The sequence below is a fragment of the Lissotriton helveticus genome, chromosome 11 (genome assembly GCF_964261635.1).
Source record: "Lissotriton helveticus chromosome 11, aLisHel1.1, whole genome shotgun sequence".
Lineage (NCBI taxonomy): Eukaryota > Metazoa > Chordata > Amphibia > Caudata > Salamandridae > Lissotriton > Lissotriton helveticus.
In genome coordinates, this window is record NC_136072.1 from 1,000,249,404 (window position 1) to 1,000,272,320 (window position 22,917).

At 42.8% G+C, this 22,917-nt stretch overlaps 1 protein-coding gene across 3 annotated transcripts in view; it reads right to left on the reverse strand.

The window, feature by feature from the left end:
* MVK (mevalonate kinase) overlaps window positions 1-22,917 on the reverse strand; it is a 171,635-nt gene that overhangs the window by 50,205 nt on the left and 98,513 nt on the right. For all 3 annotated transcript variants that reach the window (XM_078667359.1, XM_078667360.1, XM_078667361.1), the window contains 3 exons: window positions 19,371-19,474; window positions 8,903-8,948; window positions 8,309-8,399 (listed from right to left, as the gene is read on the reverse strand). In XM_078667359.1, the coding sequence (XP_078523485.1) occupies window positions 8,309-8,399; window positions 8,903-8,948; window positions 19,371-19,474 (241 nt within the window). The remainder of the gene's footprint in view (window positions 1-8,308; window positions 8,400-8,902; window positions 8,949-19,370; window positions 19,475-22,917) is intronic.

The following is a 22,917-nucleotide window of genomic DNA, read 5'->3' on the forward strand; positions in this document are numbered from 1 at the left end:
CAACGTCATTTATACACAAAAATCTAAATAAATATGGCGTAAATACATATAAAATGGCCTAAAAATAAATATGGATAAATACAGACGGAAAAGTGGAAAAAATAAATACCATAAAACAGGGAGCCCTAGTTATAATCTTGTAATGGGAATGTATGTATTGATGTCATGATTGTAACATACTGGGGATTGGAGGGTAATTAAACACGGTTAGAAGCTGTGGTGTCTGGATGTATGGACACAGGTTTTCATCTGACAAGAAAGTGAAGCGTGTTCACCACCCAGGTATTCAGTTGTTTGTGGAGGTGTATACAACATATTTTGGCAACAAGGATGGTATCAGCCAGACACTGAATATTCTACAGTCTACGTGCAGAGACATCCTCTGTCGCAGATCCCCACTGGTGCAGTAGGATTGATCCTGTGTTTGAAATTTGTTTAAATTGGTAGTGTGCTGTTGTCCCACTAAAGTGTGCCAGATCGCCGGTTGGTGTCCATTCTTCAATATAGTTGCTTTTATCTAGTTTGTGTTTCCACTGGGCAACCCTTCGGTGCAAGCACTGCTCCATCGGTTCGTGTTGTTTAGAACTGCCGCAACGCGGACGTGCTGAGTGGCCGTCTGCCAACCTGCTTCAGCATCTTTGCCCAATACCCTTGTACAGGGAGGAGCCATAATCAGCCAAAGCACTGTTTTTTTTGTTTGTAAAGGCAAACTAATATCCACGATCACGCGACTCTAATTTACGGCATGTGGGTCTCCTTATCTTTATGTGCTCCGTGGTGTCTATTCTAAAAAATTGTGGCTGGCTCTTGAATGGTTCCTGGTTGACAAAAGAACAATCTAGATTTCTTAATAGAATAACACATCCCCTTCCCTTTAACTTTATAACAAACAATACCTTACGACATCCCTTTTTCACGATGGTTATCTTCGGTGATGATAACAAAGAACGCTGACGTGTCTTTGAGGTTTTGTGTAGACCTTTGCAGTCTGAACCAAAATGTAGTTATGGACCATTTTTCTTTGCCCAATATCACTGAGTTAATTTTCCTGTTGGCTGGTGGAAAGTACTTTACCAAATCTGATCTTATAAGTGTCTATAATCAGGTCAGCTTGCACCCAGAATCCAAGCAGTTGACTGCATTCATCAACTCAGAGGGGGTTTACTAATTTAACAGAATGCCGTTTGGCTTCTAATCAGCTGCAAGTGTTTTACAGAAACTCATTTCAAAAGTGTTATAGGAGGTCATGAATGTTGTCTTCTTTTAAGACAAGATATTGATTTTTGGGGACAGCATTGAGACTAATAACAAAACGTTGCTTGAGGTATTGTCTAGATTGTTGGAAACAGGTCTTACTTTGCGGAAAGTAGTGTACATATTTGGTGCGAGAGGTCGAATATTTAGGGTATCTCATTTCTGGGGAGGGGGCGAGACCCAGAATGAACTTGTGAGTGCTATAGTGAAAGCTGAGACTCCTGATGATAAAGACAAGCTTTGTGGAATATTATGCGAAGTTTGTGAGAGATTTTTTCTGTAAATCTGACCATCGAGGGAGGACAGGAAGTTCATGTGGGGTGAGGTTCCAAAAAACAACTTTTGAGCAAATCAAGGGTAATATTTCGAATGCAGACTTATTGGTTCCATTTCAAAGGGACCTGAAAACTGTGCTAACTGTGGATGCTAGTGATGCGGGAGTTGTGGCTGTCCTCAAAAAGCTATACAGGAAGGCGGAAAGGACTGTGGCCTTTGCACCCCGTTCATGACAGATGCAGAGAGGAATTACTCGGTCATTGAGCGGGAGGCATTGGCAGCCGCATGGGCGACCAATTACTTTCGCACTTTCATTAGGGGATGAAGATTGTTCTCAGGACATAATACAAGCCGTTGTTAAAAGTGTTGGGACCAAATGGGAATAAGAATTGTCAGGACATCTAGCCAGGTTGGGAGTCAAAATGCAAGATTGTGACTAAACTATTGAGTTCCTTCCTGGTTGGACGAATACAGTTGCAGATTGCTTGTCCAGGTTGCCTCATAAAGCCACTGTTGAAAGTGACTGGGATACAGAGGAGGTGGTTGCGGATGTTGAGGTTGTAATTGAAGATGTGCAAGGGGTCAATTTCAATGGAAGAGTGGACGAGAGCAATGAGGGAGGAGGAGGAGCTTAAGGCAGTGACGAGAATGATAAAGGGAGCAGTTTGAAGGGAAAGAACGTACTCTGATGCCAGAAGACTGTATCATAAAGTGGTTGAAGAGTTGTCAATGTATGGTGACAAACTGATTGTGAAAGGTGAGAGATTTGTACCTCCAGGGGCAGTAAGGAACAAACTTGTGCAATTAGCACATGAAGGTCATATGGGACAAACCATCACTCAAGAGATTGAAGGAGTATTTCTAGTTGCCCAAGATGGACGGGGAAGTCAAGCAAAGGTTAGAAGGTTAGAGAGGTGTGTGGAATGTAACAATTCTGAGAAGAGGTTTAAAGTAGGAATGGCTGGTAAGGGAGTTCAACAACAAATATCAGAAGCGGAGTGTGTGTGGGAAAAGATTAGCCTATATTTTATAGGGCAGTTTTAATTTTTGCCAGAACAGGAGATATTTGCTGCTGTACTGGTTGATGCCAAATTGAGATGGTTTGAAGTTGTGTTTATGAGGAATGTTAACACAAAGTCTACCATTGCCATGCTAGAAGAAATATTTGGAAGAGAAGGTATATTGTCTACGCTAGTCAACAACAATGGCACGCAGCTTACTTCCTACGAAACAAAGAGATTTCTGGATGGGATTGGGGTGAAACACCTTTGCACTGCATTATACAACCCTCAGGGAAACGGTCACATGGAAAGGGTGAACCGTTTGATCAAACGGACCATGGAATTAGCTAGCAAGGAAGGGTTCAATGCCCAGAATGATGTAAAGAACAAGTTGTGGGCGTATAGCACTACTCCCAATGTCCTTACTTGGAAAACCCCATTTGAGATGATGGGGTGTAGGAAACCAGGGACCAAGTGGATTCCTTCATGGTTGTGGGAAGAATGTAGAGAGAAGGGTGTAAAAAGGTGAATTGAGGTCAAAGTGTAAGCATGATTGCTGTGGTAGACTGGGAGAAGGTTAAACCAGGTGTTGTGAGACCAGGCTTGTAAAAGTATCAGGGTCCCTACAGAGTGAAAGTTGTTGGACAAAGTTCGGTGAAGTTGGACAATGGGGAGACATGGAATCTGGGAAGAGTAGCCCTTTTCCAGAATGAAGGTAAAGGTTACAGAGTGAGAGACAATGGGTCTGGGTCTTGTTCAGGGTGGATGGAGCTGGATAATGGTGAGTTTCAAATAGGTACAGGAAGCAAGAGTAAGAAGGAGACTGTCAGGGAAGCTCAGGTTGCCAGGTATGACCAAGATAGAAGAAATAATCAAGTAAGGGTTGGGAGGTGTTGTAGGCCACTGTGCTGGTTGGAGGCCTTTGAGTGTTGATAGCTGGGCCTCCTTAGTGACAGGACATTTCACTCCCTTGCATTGTGTACAGTTCTTTTTTTTCTTTTTTCCCTTTTATATCTTGTAGTGTCATTCTTGTAGTGGTTTCCTTTAGGTTTATGTGTCGAAGGTGTGTGTGGGTGTGTGAGAAGCCACCACCTCTTTTGGGGTTGTGGGGTTTTTTTGTGTGAAAAAGGGATAGGTCCTAAGGTATTGTTTGTTATAATGTTGAAGGGAAGGGGATGTGTTATAATCTTATATCTGGAATGTATTGTATTGATGTGAGGATTGTGACATTCTGAGGATTCGAGGGTGGTTGGACACGGTTAGACGCTGCGGTGTCTGGCTGTACAAAAAAAAGTTTTCATCTGCCAATAAAGTGAAGTGCGTTCACCACCCAGGTTTACAGTCATATGTAGAGGTGGTTACAACAGAATGCTGTACTTGCTATGAGAGCGGTATTGTCAATCTGCTAGACAGTTAAACTTTAAGTATAACACTTTCCCTACTGAACAGCCAATTCCACGTGGCACTCCATAGAACACCATGCAGAAATTCCTGAGAAAGCCGGCCATGTTGGGTTTTATAATCTATGGCCTCTCATCAGGTAGGTGGTATCTAATGTAGCCTGTAGTCCATGAGCATAACTAAGGGGCCCTGGGACATCCACATGTGCCAGCAGATCACAACAATGTTCCCTATACACACACAATCCATGATTAGAGATGAAAAATACCAATGCACAGTTATTGCCAGCAACTTAATTCGAACTCTGCATGATAGCAAAAGTGACAGAAGAAGGGCATTGTTAGCATTGGGATAACCCAAGGAAACGGTGAACCAGGCAGACCATCCAGCAATGAAAGATGGAGGCTCTGGCCTGCTGGAGAAGCCTCCACTAGATCTCACCAATCACCGCTGTATTTGGGCAGTAGCTCCGGTCTTGGGAGTGGTAAGGGGGCAGGACAGAGCTACTACCACTTTATTTTTGTTTATTTTTGCCAAATGACATCTGATATTACTTAACATTCCAGTAGTGTCCCGTTGCTTCCATATTCATTTCTTCTAACATCCTGCAAAGCGCTTTAGTCAACTTTTTCTCTACAACTTATGGCAAGTAGGCTAATGCCTCATAATGTCCACCAGTGGAAAATGGTCTTCTGTATTCACTTCTTTCCCAATTAAAGTTTGCAGCAACCTCAAGTGACCTCACAAGATCCTCCTTGAGTTGCCATTTTAACCAATAAGACACAAAGAGAAAAGGACCTCTTATGCCCATGTACTTGGCAGAGGAACGGATTAAAAGTAGTTTCTTACATCTTGTTCATCCAAAAATATGTCTCTGTGAGGTGAATAGGAGCAATCCATGTGACACATTTCCATAACTGCAAACAGAATAACAATCCTTGCCAATAGGTTCTATTCCCTTTTGACCAATTCTGCATATCTGCCCCTTTTTCTTTTAGACATGGTCTCAGACAGTTTCTTCACTTTTCACGAGTGGTCACCTGCCCAATTGTTTATGATAAGTTGGAATCCCAAACTATTCTTCTTCGCCCACATGCCTCTTCCACCCGCCCTCTGGTGTGTGGAGTTCCTCAGGGCTCAGCCCTGAGCCCGACTTTATTTCATATTTACCTCACTCCCCTTGCCCCACTAGTCGAGCAATATGGTGTAAGTGTTGTCTCGCATGCTGATGACATTCAGCTTGTGTTCTCTTTTAGGGATCACTCTGAGGCATTCATTCACCAACTTCAAACAGTGTTTGATTAACATCTCATCCTGGATGACTGACAACTGTTTGAGGCTGAACACTGATAAAACGGAGGTTCTGTTTTTTAATCAGCCGTCCCTTCCACAAGCCGACCTCTGGTAGCCAGCTGAACTCTCCCAGTCTCTTCCACTAAGAATCTGGGGTTCAAATTTGACTCTACCATCTCATGCAGGGCCCTGATATGTCAAGTTTCCTCGTCCTGTTTTTGGAAACTGAGGTCTCTGCGGACACTCCTTCTTTTACTACCTATGGATTGTAGGAAAACTGTGGTCCATGCAGTGCTCACGTCTCAGCTGAACTATGCAAACAGTCTGTACTTGGGTCTCCCAGCCTACCTGATCAGAAAAGTTCAGATTATTCAGAATGCGGCAGCTAGGCTGATCAGAAATGTGCCACTCCGCCACCACATTTCCCCCCATCTGCGTAGCCTGCACTGGCTACCGGTTAAAAGGAGGATAGAGTTTAAGGCTCTGACTCTCGCTTATAGAACAACTAGAGACACTGGCCCTCAATATTTGAAGAAGAGACGCTGAAAATACCCAGAGGAGAGGGCCTTGAGATCAAATCACCGGGAAATCCTAGTCATACCCAGCATCAAAAAATCCAGACTTGGCGGCCATTCGTTCCTAGTTAGAACCACTGCTCTCTGGAATTCGATGCCTGAGCACATTCGAAAACTAAGTCAGAAACGCTATTTAGGAAGATTCTGAAGACCTGGCTGTTTAACCTTCCTTAGCTATAGGATACTAGCCCTTACCTCTCTGCACCCGCTACTAGCACCGGGACACCTACGCTGTAGGTAGCCATGCGCTCTATAAGCGACAATAACAAACGACGGATCCTCAGTTATATTAGTGTTTGTTTTCTAGGCCATATTCCGATAAGCATCCTGGCATTTCTAGGACTTACTCCACTTCTTTTTGTGAGATTAGCATCCAGGTCATCTGCGTAAATGGAACTCTTGCGCATGCCAATGTTGTAACAAAGGTCGAAGGTTTACATTTATTCCTGGAACAAATATACTACCCAGGTAGTGCAGCAAAACACTACTATTTCAGGGAGTATAAGCAGGACAAGTACCTTCATTGGGTATAAGCAGGTCTGTCACATTAAGAGATAAACTGTCATCTTCGTAATAGAGATAATGGTGTACCTACCCCTCTTCCCCTCCATACAATTATTGCAGTTTAATAGTCTCAACCGGACATTAAGTGGCAGCGATCTGCCCACTCACACTAAAAATATAGGTACAATTAGAGCAGACAGGGATGTTAGAGTGCCCTTCATCCAAAAACAGTGGATATTTATCACTTTGCATAATTGTTTTTTTCCACGGCAAACAATCAGTTACATGGTCCATTTACTAAGCTTAAAACATGGGTGTTCCTGGTGGTAGTCACATATGTTTTCCTGGAAGTCCTCCTTGGGACTGATGTAGAATATATAGCTCTATAGCATGAGGAAGCCAGAGGATCCGCAAATACCCCATCGCACTGCTGTCAGATGTGGTTGTCCTCTTCTTTAGGGATTGAATTAAAAACAATAGGCCACCATAAACTGGTGTATCCCTCAGTACTTACACATAGCCACAGACACAAATATATTACTAATCCCCCTCTACTTCATTTCCGCTTACCTGTGCCCGCTTCGACCACCCCACCCAACCCTACCCTACCCTACTGCTGTGGCACGGGACCGTCAAACGTATAGACCACACAAATGCATGTCACAAGACGTTCTTCCACTATACACTGGGATCAGGACTGTTACTGTAGTTGTTCTTGTTTTTGTTTTAGTTAGCCTGATCTCTACTCTTTTACCCATCCAAAGGTCAGAAGATATGACTGCACACTAAACTGCACTGATTTCTTTGATGCCTTTCACTACAATATACCGCAGCCTGACGTACCAAATACTGACAGGGGATAGGTTCCACCTCCTTTCTTCTGTCGTCAAGCAGTAATTGATGTGCCTGTACATCCGATGCAAATAGCCCTACCAAATATTTGTAAAAAAAGGTTTCCCTAGTTGTGCTCATCCTTGTTCCGCATTGCAATAAGAGGCCACTATTATTTGTTTTGCAGGGGGCTGTTTGGACATACACTCTCTAGTCTATGAATGGGTGGTACCTGCCCTGCCCTTCCCTCCCAGCTAAGGATCCAGCAATATACCTCTGCTTTCTTCTGAAATATCTTCCATTTGAAGCAAGGAAGCTACTTTGTGTTAAAAAAAAGAATAGGCTGTCATCTTGGTTCTGTATCCACTAGGTGGGATCCCTCTGGCAACCTGCTGTGGAAACAATTTTCCTCTTCCTCCTGTCTCTCACCGCAATGTCGCTGTGACAATGGGACTTCCACAGTTACAAGTGGCAGATTCCTAGCCTTCCAACATCTGGGCGTACACAGTAATAGTTGGACATCTCCCTGGACCTTGCAATATCATAGCATACACTGCAGCCGGTTCACAAACTTGATCTGGCCACAAAGCTTGGGGATCTGTTGTTGTTGTCAGAGGTAAAGCACAGTCCAGACAAGAACATCGATGGCTCAAGTCCTCAGGTAGAGCACAGCACAGGCTCCAGCACCACATGGTCTGGATTGGGATTAGAGTTGCATGTTGCCTTTGTCAAATTTCTCCAGTGATTTCTGCTTGGACACCACTTCACCCTTCTTCATACTTGTTCTACCTCATCACCCTAACCAGATCCCGTTCGGCGGTGATTTTTTGGAGTCAGGTATGCAGGGATTTTTCAGCAACAATGTCTATACTTCAACTACCTCACTGCTTGGCGTATAGTAACATTAACTACACTTTATTGATCCTTTTTCAACAGCAATCTTTACTGCTAATCCCACCAGGTCCAGGCAATGTATTTTGTTCTGTTACAGTACGTCCATGAGAGAAAATGTCAGGAGTCAACCAGCTTGCTCGAATATAGTTAGACGTATAATTCCATGTTCATAGGTTGAAAAGAGGGAAACATTAACCTTGGACATTTCACTAGACAAGTAATGTACCAATTGACAGCAATGCTACTTGTACATATCATCAGAAAAACAAATCTCATCACCTTTAGGATCTTTTTCTTGACTCCTGCCACAAGAATCTTGGTGCTCCGAGGTACTTTTGTGTTTGTTAAAAGAATTTTTAAAGTTGGTACCCTAAGAGTAAAAAAGGAATACATTATTAGATTTCTACACTTCACCCGATATATTTTCCAGTAAAAGTTTCAAATGATTGCAAGGGGGCACACTTGTAAAACTGTATAAATTGATACTTTTATGCACAACATTGCGAAAGAGAGTGAGAGAGTGAGTGAGTGAGTGTATATAGTTATGCCCAGTATTATCAAATGGTTGTGGGAATCTAGTACTGATAAAAGGTGTCAGAATGAAAGCACAAGAAACTGCAACCAATGTGGTTTTCAATTCATTTGTACAGACACAACTTCCAGTGGCAGAATTTAGATTCCGTGCTAATTGAATCTTTGCTAAAGAGCATATGAATAATTGGGAGTAGGTACTACCTTAAGGCTTTCAGACTCACTTTGGTGAAAAGCCACATTTTGATGGTGATGGCTTTCAATTAACGGCAACCTGAGTCAGATTAGAATCCGGAACATAGAAGGGATAGCAATTAAGCCATCAGTTTCTTGTGAACTTACCGGTTTAATGTGGTAATTTTTCCTGCACGATATCGCAGGGCACCTCCTAGGCAACACAAAAAAAAAAGATCTGTAAGATACTTCCAAATTTTAATCCTTGCAAACACAGAAGACGTAAGCAGCAGTCCTCCTTTGGAAAATCTGGGTGTGATGATCTTGGTGTCATGTAAAATCCAAACCTGATATTCTGTGTGATCAAGGGAGTCTCTTCACCTGCAAGTGCCACAAACATCAACAGTGTATTTCAGACACCAGTTGTTTTTCAAGGTGACCATAACTAACCAACTGTATCGAGTATACACCATAGGACGTGATTTCCTGTGGTAGACAGAGCAATGGTCTGTGGCACTTCAGAGGAATTTGTGCACTAATTCCTCTCTGACCAACTAATATGTGGCTACTCTTTCAGAGGGTTCCTGGGATTACATTATGTCAAATAACGATCCATGTTTACAGCACAATCAAGTTATAAGCGCAAATATTACGTTTGGTTGAAACTCTAAGTAATTGGACACATCTGTTTAAATGCAATTTCCTAATCTGTATGTCCAACCGGTAGGGGTTTGTGAAGGTGTGCACCAATGTACCTGTTGCTGCTCTACAAATGTAAGCTATTAGAATGTTTACTAAAAAAGGCCATTGCACTTCTCTTCTTGCAAATGGAGTTTGTTAATCACATACATGCCAATCAAGCATCAACACGGAAATGGACGCGAGGGGGCACGTAACAACACAGAGAGGTATAGGTGGGGCAGAGGGGGTAAGCAACAAGGACAGGGAAAGACACACGAGGAAGACAGAATGCAAACGTGCACTCTTATAGTGTTTAAAATAAAAAAATATATAAAAGCAGCTCCGGAAGTGCATGCAGTGGAAGAACACAAATACTTGGGCCATGCTCCAGGCGAAGGACAAATATTTGAATAGGAAGTAAAGCCGAGATGCACTGACCAAAGAGAAGGAAGGAAATGAGTGGGGATGAAGCCAGCCAATAGTAAGTAATGAGTGGACTCTGAACCCGCTGCAAGCTAACAAAATGTCTCACAAGCAACATGCATTGTCTCAGATGAGAACAGAAAATGCCCATTAGAACAAATCAAACATACAGCTGATTTTCATAATTTGGTCTATTCTAAAAGGTGGATACTTTTTTAATTTAAAGAAACCCTAAAGAATCGGGTTACAGTTCCCATATTACATCTCATTAATCCTATTCTCTCAAATAGGCACAAAAGCTGAAAGTATCCTATAGTAAACTGTTGTGCACCGCTGTAGCTTTGATCATAACTTTGACTAAAATAGAGATGACACTAAAGTGTTTAATGAATATACAGAATTGATATTCGTACCTATATTGATAACTAAAAACTTCTTACACAAAAAGTATTTTTGGGGTCTTGTTTTCTGGGGGGACCTTTGTACCTTCAACATTACATGAGAAACTAACCATGTGCGAGATTTATGTGCTTTATTCGCTGAACCTGATTAATTATACACTAGTCCTACACTGATGGACCATTTTATTAGAAAATATCATGAAATATGACTGAATCAGTATTTGTTGAACATACTGGTTCTCAATGTAACAATTAATTTCTTATTACCTATGCTATATAGGATGTGTTGAACTGTATTACAACACAACAGTGGAAACTTACAGGCCCTCATTTGTTCAATTTATTCTAACATGTTAAATATTGACCAACTAATATTTTGTAGCTGATACAGTGAGATTTTAATTTGGAGCTTCAATTTTCTTAGGCCTCAAGTCATTGACAGACCTCAAATTAGGCAGTATGAACTAAATGTTTTCAATGTACATATATTTTGCGGTCATTTGGATAACTTTATAATTATTTTCAGATTTGCAATTTTTGAGTGTCTACATTGTTTACATCCATAAAGAACAGGTTACTTACCTTCTGTAATGCTTTTGTGGTAGCGGCTCTAACCGCAGATTATTCACCCTAGAATAATCCCCAGGCGTCAGACTGGATCTAGAAAATCTTGAGCAGTACCTCTGTGCGCCGGTAGGTAGTGTCATTCAGCTCCGCGTTGAACGTGACTTTGCGTTGCCTATAAAACGCTACCCTGGCACACTGACAGCAGTTTCTTTTGAGCCAAAGACACGGAGCTACGTAAAAACCACTTTTAGTTTTTTGACCAGTGTGTAGTGTCTACTGGGATATTTTGGGTACAGAACCCAGTTCACAAAGCAGGGAGGATGGGAGGGTTGGTGAGGAATCTGGGGTTAGTTAGAATCTCTACCAGAAAAAAGGCAAGTAACTTGTCCTTCGGATAGAGACTTCTAACATCATATTCCATACCTTGGGATAGATACCCAAGTAATAATTCCCTGGAGGTGGGTCGGTGAGCTGGCTTAGACCAAAACGAACTGGAGGACCGAATGGGCGAAATGCCCATTACGATAAACCTGATGGTCCAAGTAGTAGTGGTTCGTGAACTTATGGAGGGACATCCATGTGGCACCTTGCAGATGTCCAGGAAAGGTACTCAGCATGCTAACGCAGTAGTGGTGGCTTTGGCCTTGGTGGAGTGAGCCCACAAGCCCTAAGGGGATTGCTTCGGCCCCAATGTGCACCAGATGTAGATGTAGAGTACTATCCATGTAGAAATGGTTAGTTTCTTGCACTTCTTGTTCCGGTGAACCCAATAAAGAGCTGAACGTCTACTTGATCTTAGGTGTGATCAATATGGTATACAACCTTTACAACGCAACTTTTACCACGACCTACCATTACCACGCATTTTTTACAACGCAGGATCCATTACAACGCATACCATTACCACGCATGTATTTACAACGCAGGTACTTTTACAACGCATACCATTACAACGTAAGTATTGGTAAGTATATTATTTTATTAAAAATATTATTTGGGTTTTTGGGTAAAGGGGTATTTTTAAGGTTCAGGGTCAGTTTTCAGTTTTTTGGGTAAAGGGGTATTTTTAGGGTTCAGGGTCAGTTTTCAGTTTTTGGGTAAAAGGGTATTTTTAGGGTTCAGGGTCAGTTTTCAGTTTTTGGGTAAAGGGGTATTTTTAGGGTTCAGGGTCAGTTTTCAGTTTTTGGGTAAAAGGGTATTTTTAGGGTTCAGGGTCAGTTTTCAGTTTTTGGGTAAAGGGGTATTTTTAGGGTTCAGGGTCAGTTTTCAGTTTTTGGGTAAAGGGGTATTTTTAGGGTTCAGGGTCAGTTTTCAGTTTTTGGGTAAAGGGTTATTTTTAGGGTTCAGGGTCAGTTTTCAGTTTTTGGGTAAAGGGGTATTTTTAGGGTTCAGGGTCAGTTTTCAGTTTTTGGGTAAAGGGGTATTTTTAGGGTTCAGGGTTAGTTTTGGGTTTTTGGGGTACAGGGGTATTTTTATGGTTCAGGGTCAGTTTTGGGTTTTTGGGTAAAGGGGTATTTTTAGGGTTTAGGGTCAGTTTTGGGTTTTTTGGGTAAAGGGGTATTTTTAGGGTTCAGGGTTAGTTTGGGGTTTTTGGGTAAAGGGGTATTTTTAGGGTTTAGGGTCAGTTTTGGGTTTTTGAGTAAAGGGGTATTTTTAGGGTTCAGGGTCAGTTTTGGGTTTTTGGGTAAAGGGGTACAGGGTAAAAAGTAAATATAATTAAATTTAAATTACATTAAATTAAATTGATTAAAATAAATTAAATTACATTAATTAAATGAAATTAAATTAAATTAATTAAATAAAATTAAATTACATTATATTAATTTTAATTAAATTACATTTTAAAAAATATTATATACTTACCAATACTTACGTTGTAATGGTATGCGTTGTAAAGATAACTGCGTTGTAAATACATGCGTTGTAATGGTATGCGTTGTAATAGATCCTGCGTTGTAAAAAATGCGTGGTAATGGTAGGCGTGGTAAAAGTATGCGTTGTAACGTCATACATCCGATCAATATAGATGGACAAAGTTCTTCTAGGGTACATTCAACGAAGTCTCTCTTTGGATGGAAGAAGCGGAGCACAGACAGCAGGCAGAGTGATGCTCTAGCAATGTGAAAGGGGGTAACCGAAGGACTAGTTTGTCAGCGAAGAAGTTGGTGTATAGAGGGGGGACCGACAGAGTCTGAAACTCCCGACACTCCTAGGTGATATAACGGCCACCAGGAACACTGTTTTTATAGTCATAACAGCGGACTTAAATAGGAAGGGTTGATCTGGCGCCGAGATGGCTAACAGAACCTTTAATGGTGCCCAGAGCAAGGTCTAGCTGGCCTAAAGAAAGAACAAATAACAAAACCTCTGAAAGAAGTGCAATGAGAATGTCCCCATTGTGTAAGGAACCCCCAACCTACAAACAGCAGGCATAGACAGTTTTAGTGGAGGGATGCATGGCTATTATGATGACATCATAAATTTCTGGAGGGAGATCAAAAACGTTCACCTGTCGCACCTCAATCTCCATGCATGAAGGTGGAGCGTAGGCAGATTCAGGTGTTGCTGCAACAGTAGATCCTCCTGAAGGCGCAGTCTAACCAGAGTACAGATTCTTATGCTCAAGAGACCAGTTCGGGGCCACTAGGATTCTCTTGAAGTCAATTGTGCTTCTTTAAGAATGTCAATGCATGATGTAAGTAGCCAGATTCTAGGATCTCAGTTGACAAAACAACAGATTAACTGAATGTGGATTTGTTCATAAAAGCTTCTGTTCTTATGAGCTTAGCAAGTCTCCCTGATTTGGTAACTTGCTGAATAGATTTATAGACATTTACAGTAAAATGGAGAACCCCGAATGATGGGCCCATGTTACAGCAATGCCTATGACATATGTAGAAAAGGCAGAGAACTAAATGTTCAATCAAATGTCCCTGGCCAAACTATCCGCATAGTATTCCCTGGGTACCAGGAGGGGAAACTTTGGTTATTTTTTTGTTTTTGGTGTTGTAAATACATCGTGGTCAAGAGTCCCAAATCCATGATAAATGTGTTCAGAACACTTTCCTGGCCCCTGAATTATGTTAATTTTTCATCATCGGAAGATGCTCTGCCCGATGGGAACTTTGTTAGGACCATGAGTTCCAACAGATTCTTATTTCGTTAGGCTTCATTCACTGAACAGTTTCTCTGTACAGCTATCCTGTTTGGGAAGCATCTGTTGTTCTGGTTACCTGTTAATAGACCACTATAGTCCACACTATCCTCTGGGCAACACAAACACTAGATCCCCCATCTCACAGAAAAGAAACTGGAGACCAATCTGTCACTAAGCCCTCTTGAGGCACACATGTAAATTGTGCATTTAGAGCCAACAATGCATGATGCCACTACACCAAAGGTTTCATTATCTTCCACTCTCTCAGAGACTAACGCCTGGTAAAGTGAAATCAATTTCAGAAATACAATAAAACTGCTATTGAGTAAGCTTTAGGTCTCGCACCTGCGAACCGATCGCGAAGCGATCGTCGCTGCAAGACTCTATTGCAATCATTTCTGCTTACAACGAGCCAAGGGAGACAGGAGACAGTTGACAAGAGATGTGCACGCGCGCGTAAACGGATCAGGTCGCGCGCGCTTCCTGTCTCCCATGGCTCCTTGTAAGCAGACACACACGCACGCACGCACACACACACACACACACACACACACACACATACATACATACAGAAACCCCCCGCCGCACACACGCACACACGCACACACACACACACACACAGAGAACCCTGCCACGCACACGCACACACACATAGAGAACACCCCGCCACCGCCATGCACACATAAAGAAGCCACCCCCCCGCCGCCGCGCGCACACACACACCCTTGCCCAGCTGGCGGCCGCTGCACTCGTCGCTCACCACCACCTCCTCGATGCGCCGGAAGGACACCGTGTTTAGGCTCCAGTCCAGCAGCAGCAGCCGGGGGCAGCAGCAGTCGAGCAGCAGCCGGGGGTCGAAGAGCAGCATGTCATCTGGCATCATGGCAGGAGGGAGCGGCTACGTGTCCAGCCCCGGTCGCCGATACCAGCCCGGCAGGAGCGCGAGCCTCTGACGTAGCACGTTGGGTACGGGCTTCTGGCGCGCGCAGCATTGTCTATGGAGGAGGCGGCTTCCGACGCGCACCTTCGGATTGGGTCGCGCGCGTGAGCTTGTAACGTAAACAGCTCACGACGTGACTCAATCCCAAGGCGCGCGTCTGAATCTTCCTCTGCCATGCTTGTTATACCAGCAGTTTTTCACCACTTTAAAACTTCTGCAGTTCTTCGTTTTCTGGTATGTTTTGCTTTCCCGCAGAAATATTGGGGCTTACATAATGACAGAGACCTTTTCCTAAATCACAGCTTAATTTATAAATACGCCAGCCAGGCACCTTAAATTAACATATAAACACAGTAATGCGCACAGCTCAGATACGAAGAAGTAAGGGAGGAGGAAGTAAGGGAGGAGGAAAAGGCAGCGCGCACAGGCTCAGACACATGCAAGCTCGCTCGGCTCACCAGCCTCCTAATGTTGGGAAATCCACATCAATTTATCAAACCACTGTCTCACCTCTCCACCTTCCTGTGCTCACGCAATGGCAGCCACTTTTCCTGATATTTATCACTTTTTTATGGCTACTATGCTATGGGTAGTGCCCCGTCGCCAACCACTTTAAAACTGTATAGGAAAATGTACCTAGGAGCACAAGGTAGCATACGAAAAAGTGCGAAACAAGGGGGAAGCTGCGCACAGGCTCATATATGTGCAGGTTCCCTCAGCTCATCAGCCTCCCAATGTTGGTAAATCCACAGTGTTATATCTGTACACTGCTAGGTGCTGTCTGCCAGCATCTTTTCATCACTGCGAAGCTCCTCGCGGTGCTTTATTCTGCGGTATGTTTTGCTTTTGCACATATAGTTGGTGTTCATAATTTTTTTTATATTTATCGCTTTATTTGTAGCTGTGTTGCCCAGTGCCCCGTCTCAAGGCACCTTCATACAACATGGGAACACACTTACAAGCACATATTTAAAATGCAAAAAAACTGTGGGCAAACGGAGAGCAGCGTGCATAGGCTCATATATATGCAAGCCTGCTCAGATCATCAGCCTTCTAATGCCGATAAAAGCAAGGTGATTTATCAAACCCAGCCAGCACTGCTTAACTTTGTTGTCCGGCGGGTTTCCTTTTAAAACGCACACAGAAGCGTATGTTTATTAAATTGTTCAGCTGCCGCTACTTACTTTGCTCAGCACTTATACAGCCCCAGCCATAACAGGCACTTATACAGCCCCAGCCATAACAGGCAACATACACGAGCCCTTTTGCTTGCTGCCGAGACCTAACAAGCATTTGCAATGCAATAGGTCTCGCAATTATGTGCGTTTGAGCTATTGGCATTGCAAATGACAACGCCTTTTATTTATGTTTTTGATCTAAAATATGAATAAAAGGCATTGTCATTTACAATGCCAATAGCTCAAACTCGCGTCAATGCGAGACATATTGCATTGCAAATGCTTGTTTCACATTGACTGTGAACCCAAGAATTTTCAGCAAAACATTGGTCTATTGTGTGCGGGGTAAGCATCTCCAAATTGTAACATTTCAACAACCAATTCCCATATCATAGTGGATATAATCACCCTGATAATGGAGATGCACTCCAAAAACTGCCAGACCATAAAAGGAAACGCTTTGAATTGATGTCTGCCCCTTTCCACAAACCTTACTGAGGTGGTGGACATACAAACAAGGTGTAATCATGCATCCTTCAGACCTAACGTCATCTTGAAAGGAACTCGGCCTGCATACCTGTAAATCTATCATTGGCGTCAGGATGCCATTCTTCTTTGTAATCGAAAAGAAGATGGCGTGCATTTTTCTACCTAAATTTGATAGCAGAAAGTCGTAGGCGATATTCGGCCTTTGCTTATCAGCTCTTACCTGGTCTTAATAGTTCCTTGCAGTATGACAGGGGAGACTCTCGGGGAGCTCCTCCCTGCCAGGGCCCAAAATCAAAGGGCATACAGGATATACATGGGCAATAGTGCCCAAAAACACCAAGACAACCACAAATAAAATCTCTCATTAACATCAGCACAAGCAACAGACTAAAATAGAGCACAAGAGATGAACTAAGGGAAAGAGATGAAAGAGATCGTTGAACACTACGTCAATGCTTACCCTAAGTGTTCCAACGCTCTCCTTGCAGACTTGTTGGTCTTAAATAGGATTACTTAGAATCATTCTGTAAGTAACTTCCCTTCATCTTGATTTGGAAAATATCCAAAGGCTAAAACGGAACTTTGAAACAAACTATTTTAAGCAATATTGTTCACTATTCAATTTACACAAGTCAATTTAGGAGGAGTGCAACAAAAGAATCATGAAGAGGAATGGAAAAAAAACAGTCTGCAAGTCAAAAATATCTTGTATCTGACTTTTGGCTTGAGCAGCATGTTACAGCAACTGTGGTATTACAACTGAAAAAACACCATGACAACAAAACCCCTCTGCCTCAAACATGCTTCTGCGATTTAATGATTTATCAGGTTTTGAGCGAAATACGGACCCTGCTCCAGGAGTTAGTGTCGAAACAAAACTAAACAAAAGTTGGCTGTTCCTAAGTTCTGTTGCAAAGCAGGAAGTGGAGAAGCATCAGAACATAAACACAGCAGCACAGCGAAAGAGCCATGGGCCCCTGGGTGAGTCCGGTTGTAACAGTAGGTTATCTTTTTGGATCCACTTCCTCCTGAAAGATGGTACTTTTTGGTCCTGTCTTGCGTTAGATGATGATTATGGGGCATCTGCTCTAATTTATTGCAGTATCCCCTCGCTTACTGTTGCATACCCACCAATCTAGGTATTGTAATGTCCTGTGGAAGGGGGACAGAGTCACTGTTCAGGGTTGCAGAATCTTCTACGGTGAGGTCTTATGGCTCTCAAACTATTTTGATGTCCCCTCTCCCCTGGTGTGCTGCTGAGATTGGGGATTTTGCTAATCTGCCCATTATAAGGCCTGTTTTATGCAAATGATAGAACTGCTCTTAATCCACTGCAGAGCACAAAGTCTGTGTCCTCTTGTACTACAGTGATATTGTTGCATGGAGTCCATGGACTTCTCTCAGTTTGAATCTTTCTACATACATTCTCAAACATTTCATCTGACTTGAGGCCAATCAGTTAATCACCATCCAATGGCATGTAGACAAGTTGTTGCTGAACCACATGCCTAAGCTCTGAAAATCTGGCTGTGGACATCTATGGAATGCAGGCTCGTGTTCATCCAAGGCACAGCAGATGTATGCATTAGAGACAGAATTGCCCTCTTTCACCAACGGCTACTTTTTGCCTCAGGAGCTTCAAGAATGTACTGGAAAAAGTCTTCTATTTCTGTCCATTCATGAAAATCATGTCTAGATAGTAATACAGATCGCTGGCAATTCAACGACTTATGGCTGCACCTTCTGCCACCTTCTAGCCAGCTGTTCTCACTCTCCTTTCCTGGCAGAGGTTAGTTACCAGCATACTGGTTGACATTCTTCTTTCAGGTAATATGAACAATTATGGACTCTGGTGCTTGATACCCTTAGGATGAAATTCCGCCCACTAAATATTTGCATAACATGAGGACATGAGGACATAACATGAGGACATGTGCTTCATGTTGCTCTTCCTGTTTCGGTGTCAAAACTTTGTGTTCGGTGCATGTATTTTGACAAAGCACTGGTAAACAACTCTAAATATAATGGTGGGAAAATGTAATCGGAGGTGGAATTTGTGTCCCTGTACGGTGTGGGTTTCAAGGAACATCCTCCCAGGTTATTTAACACACGCCTTTAACTGAAAACCTAAAGAAGGAAATCAACAAAACCCAACAGTAGATGGTAAGAGGGTGCATCTGTAACACATACTACAACACTACACGGTTTACTATAAAGTGGATTATATTCACACACTAACAAAGTGCACTGCATCTTCTGGTTTTGAGGACTTCTAACAACTACACAACACTGGGCAGCATTCAACTGCACCATCAGAGGATGTGGTCAGGGATTCCACATCACTTTAGGTGACCATCTGCCAGAAGCTGTGCCCCTATCTTGAAAGCAAGTGGAACTATAGTGAACAATTTACAGCACATGAAGAGGGGGCAGCTCCTCCCAGCCCAAGACCTTCCCCACGGCAGTTGCACTAGATCTTCCTGCATCCTCAGATACTAGCTATGCTAGTCCTTGAAAAGTGTAGTAGCTTCCACAAGCCAACAAGGCATTTGAGCTTACATGGTGCTTACCAAAGCAAACTTAGACGACATTGGAAGGTCAAAGATGGGCTTAAGTCTCAGCGTGATCCACTGCAGTCTAATTCAACAAAGCCTTCAGACAGGCTTTACAATGCACAATACCTACCATAAAGGGAGCGTTTTTCCAGAATAATAAGATATTTACCAATCACAAGTAAGCAATTGTCTTAATTGTATTCCAAAGAACTAGCAAACATGAAATTAAAATGTGTGCAATATACCCCAAGTGCCAACAGCATTATCCACTCCAGATGGGTTTCCATGGATGACCTTCTCTCCCTGAAATGCCCATTTGTTAATAAGGTTCAGTTCATCCACAGTCCACCTGAGGAACAGACAAAGATATTTTATCTTCTCTTGAAAGATGTAACAGAATGGAAAGTTAGACGCAAATTTAACTGCAGTCAAGAAGGAAATAAGTTACTTACCTGTGACCATAGTTCTCCAGCATTGGTATCTTTTGTAGATTCACATGCTTAAATCCTTCCCCGTTGTCAGACTGTGAAACTCCGGAAACATTACAAACAGCAGTACACATATATGCATTCATTTATATTGATATTCAATGAAACGTTGCTTAACCTATCCACATCATTATATGTAATCCAAACTCCAGCCAGTCAGAACCAACTTCACCCAGCTGTTCCCTTCACTGATGCTTCCAACTGTCAGATTTTTGGAACCACACACTCTTTTCCTTATATTATTTAGAAAGTATCATACAAAGGACAGGTGGGTGGGCAGCAAGTGAATCTATGAGATAACAATGCTGGAGAAACAGAATTACAGATAAGTAACTTATTTCCTTCTCCGTCATTGGATCTTTGATAGATTCACACACTTGAAACCAAACTAACATAGCAGTACCATCATTCAAATTGCAGAAGGTGGGAATGAGGCTTACCCTAGGCAAACCGATTCCTGAGAACCGCTTGACCCATTGAAGCCTCCTTGCAAGCCAACACAGTAATGCTTAATAAAAGCATGCGTCGTTTTCCAGGTTGCAGCTTTATAAATGTCCAACATCGATACTCATGCAAAAAGAAGCTTTCGTCGTAGCCATTTCCTCTGTCGAATGCGCCCTGACTCTCTGAGTCTCTTGTTCTTTGAAAGTAATACATTGTGGTTGTATTGTCTGTCCTTATCATTACCTACAGTGCTTTACTAATTGCTGGAAGGCCTTTAGCGCTAGCCCCACTGCCCCTAGCTCCAATACATTTATGCGTAACCTTTTTTTCTTTTTCTGACCATTCACCATGTCCAATCATGCTGTTTAGATGTGCTCCCCATCCCATCATAGAAGCATCTGCAGTTAGATATATCTGTGGCTTCTCTGACTGCACACTTTGACCACTGAAAATATTCTCATTACACATTCACCAGAAGAAGGCTTAGTTTATACTCGGAGGTACTATGACTATATAATCCCATCCTCCACATTTCTGCAGCCATAATCTGCTCAACTCCTGAGCCTATCGCCTTGTTACAATAACCTGCATCCGAATGGGCAATGAGGAATCAAAAGAATATATGAACACATAGTTCATACAACTGCCTTGAGCAGTTTTATGGTTACCTTCTCTTTTCTTGTCAAAGTTGTCACCTGCCTCATTAGTTTCTTGCCTCTTTCTTGTGATGGGAACACAATCCACTTTGGCGTTTTCAATGTCGCTCACGAAAAAAAGCTGCTATTGGAACTTTCCGTTTGGTGAACACTCGAGGAGGTGACCTCAGACCAAAAGGCAGGCTTTTTTAACAGATAGTACTGACCTGACACCATAAAACAGAGACATTTTCTGTTTTTCTTGTGAATGCGCATGTTGAAAGATGCATTGTCCAAGTCTATTGAACTTTGTAGATCTCCCTTGCTTATAAAAACAGAAGAATGTCTTGTAATTTGACAATGCAGAAACTGCTTCTTTATAAATGTGTTCAGTGCCCTTAAATCCAATATTGGACGCCCTTCTCCAGATTTTTTCAAAATGAAAAAGAATTTAGAGTAGAATCCCTCGTATACTTCCTCTAATGGCACCACTTTGATAGCATTCTATTCAGTAATTTTGTTACCTCTGCCTTCAACTCTCTTAAATGCCTGTCTCTCTCCTTAATTCAGTAGGGTTAATGGTGGTTCTTCTAAAATTCTAGAACATAACCATGTCCTACAAAGTCCAGTACCCTTCTGTCTGATCTTATCGGCTGCCAACTTTTCAAATAAAACTGCATTCTTCCTCCGACTGGCAGCTGAACGTTGGAGGCACTCTTCCACAAGAAGTCATGGTCTTCCTCCTCTGCCCTCAAATTTTGATGGCTGGCTTACTTTTCTGATTCTTCCTTGGCCCTTCCTATAGTCTTGTTCTCTCAGTCTCTGCTGTCAATATCAACTGTACAGGCCATATGGTGCATACTGCCTGTAGGGTCGAAACAACAACCCTAGCTGCCCCTGACCTTGGTGAAAAAATTGTCTCCTAAATCCTCTGTATGACTGCCTACTCCAGCCGTGGTCCGTGCAGTCAACAGAGGTGGGACGGTGGGGCTGGGTAAGGGGGGATTTCAAGGGACGATGCAGAGGGAAAATGTATTTATTTATTTTCCCTCTGCATCATTCCTCGAAATCCCCCCTTACCAGGGCCCAGCGCCCCACCGCCGTTTCCTGCATGGACCACGGCTGGACCACTCAGCATGCATGGTTGTTTGTTGGAACAACGAGTTCCTCAGCAACGACTTCCTAAACCACGCAGTTTATTCTACGACCGTGTCTCAACAACAATTTTTTTCCACACATGCTTTTACCACACATTTTCGTAATAAATGAATGCATGGTAAACCCACCCCTAAACTCTATTTTCAGCCCCTCCCACTCCCTAAAATGTACCCCGTACCTCCCCACCTTCCACCCCTTAAAAGCTTACACGAACCCCCAACCTCCTACTAACTAACACTAACCCCTCCCACCCCCTAAATTCTAACTAGAAGCCCCTCCCACTCCCTAAAAACTATCATGAACCCTCCTCCCCCTAAAAACTAATACGAACCCCCAACTCCCTTAAAACTAACTCCAACCCCTCCCACTCACTAAAAACTTACACAAACCCCTCCCTCCCCTAAAAACGATCACAAACCCCCTAACCGCTAAAAACTAATACGAACCCCCTCACCCTCTTAAAACTAAGTCGGACCCCTCCCACCCCCTAAAAACAAACACAAACCCCTCCTACCCCTAAAATTGATAATGACCCCAACCCCTAAAAAATAATACGAACCCCCACCATCCCCTAATAACACTAATCCTCTCACTCCTTAGAATCTACCCCGAACCCCTCCCAGTCCCTAATAACTAACATACAATCCCCCTCCCCAGACCCCTCTTACCTCTCCTGCTCCTCTGATGAACACTAGACCGTCTTAGCCTGAACTATGCACATGCGTGGTTCAGCCTAAGTCGTTGTTTGTGCAAGTCATTGTTCGGCTTGCGTGACTCCGGAATTCGTTCCGGAATCGTTGTTTAGGATGTTTCCCCTACAGCATACCCAGCGAACATGGCATCTTTAATCTGTCTTAATTGATTTAAGAGCCTCATCCACTTTCTTTCTGAAAACATTATTGCCACCAAATGGCATGTTCATCACTTCTGGCCTAAAAGATGTGCTCCTAATCCAGCCATGCCTCCACATTACAGTCGCATTTCTAACCTGTGTAAATGCGCACGTTGAAGCATCAATCGCCACATATCTGTCAATGAAGCAGGTGCTTGTTTTCCAACTCTCAATA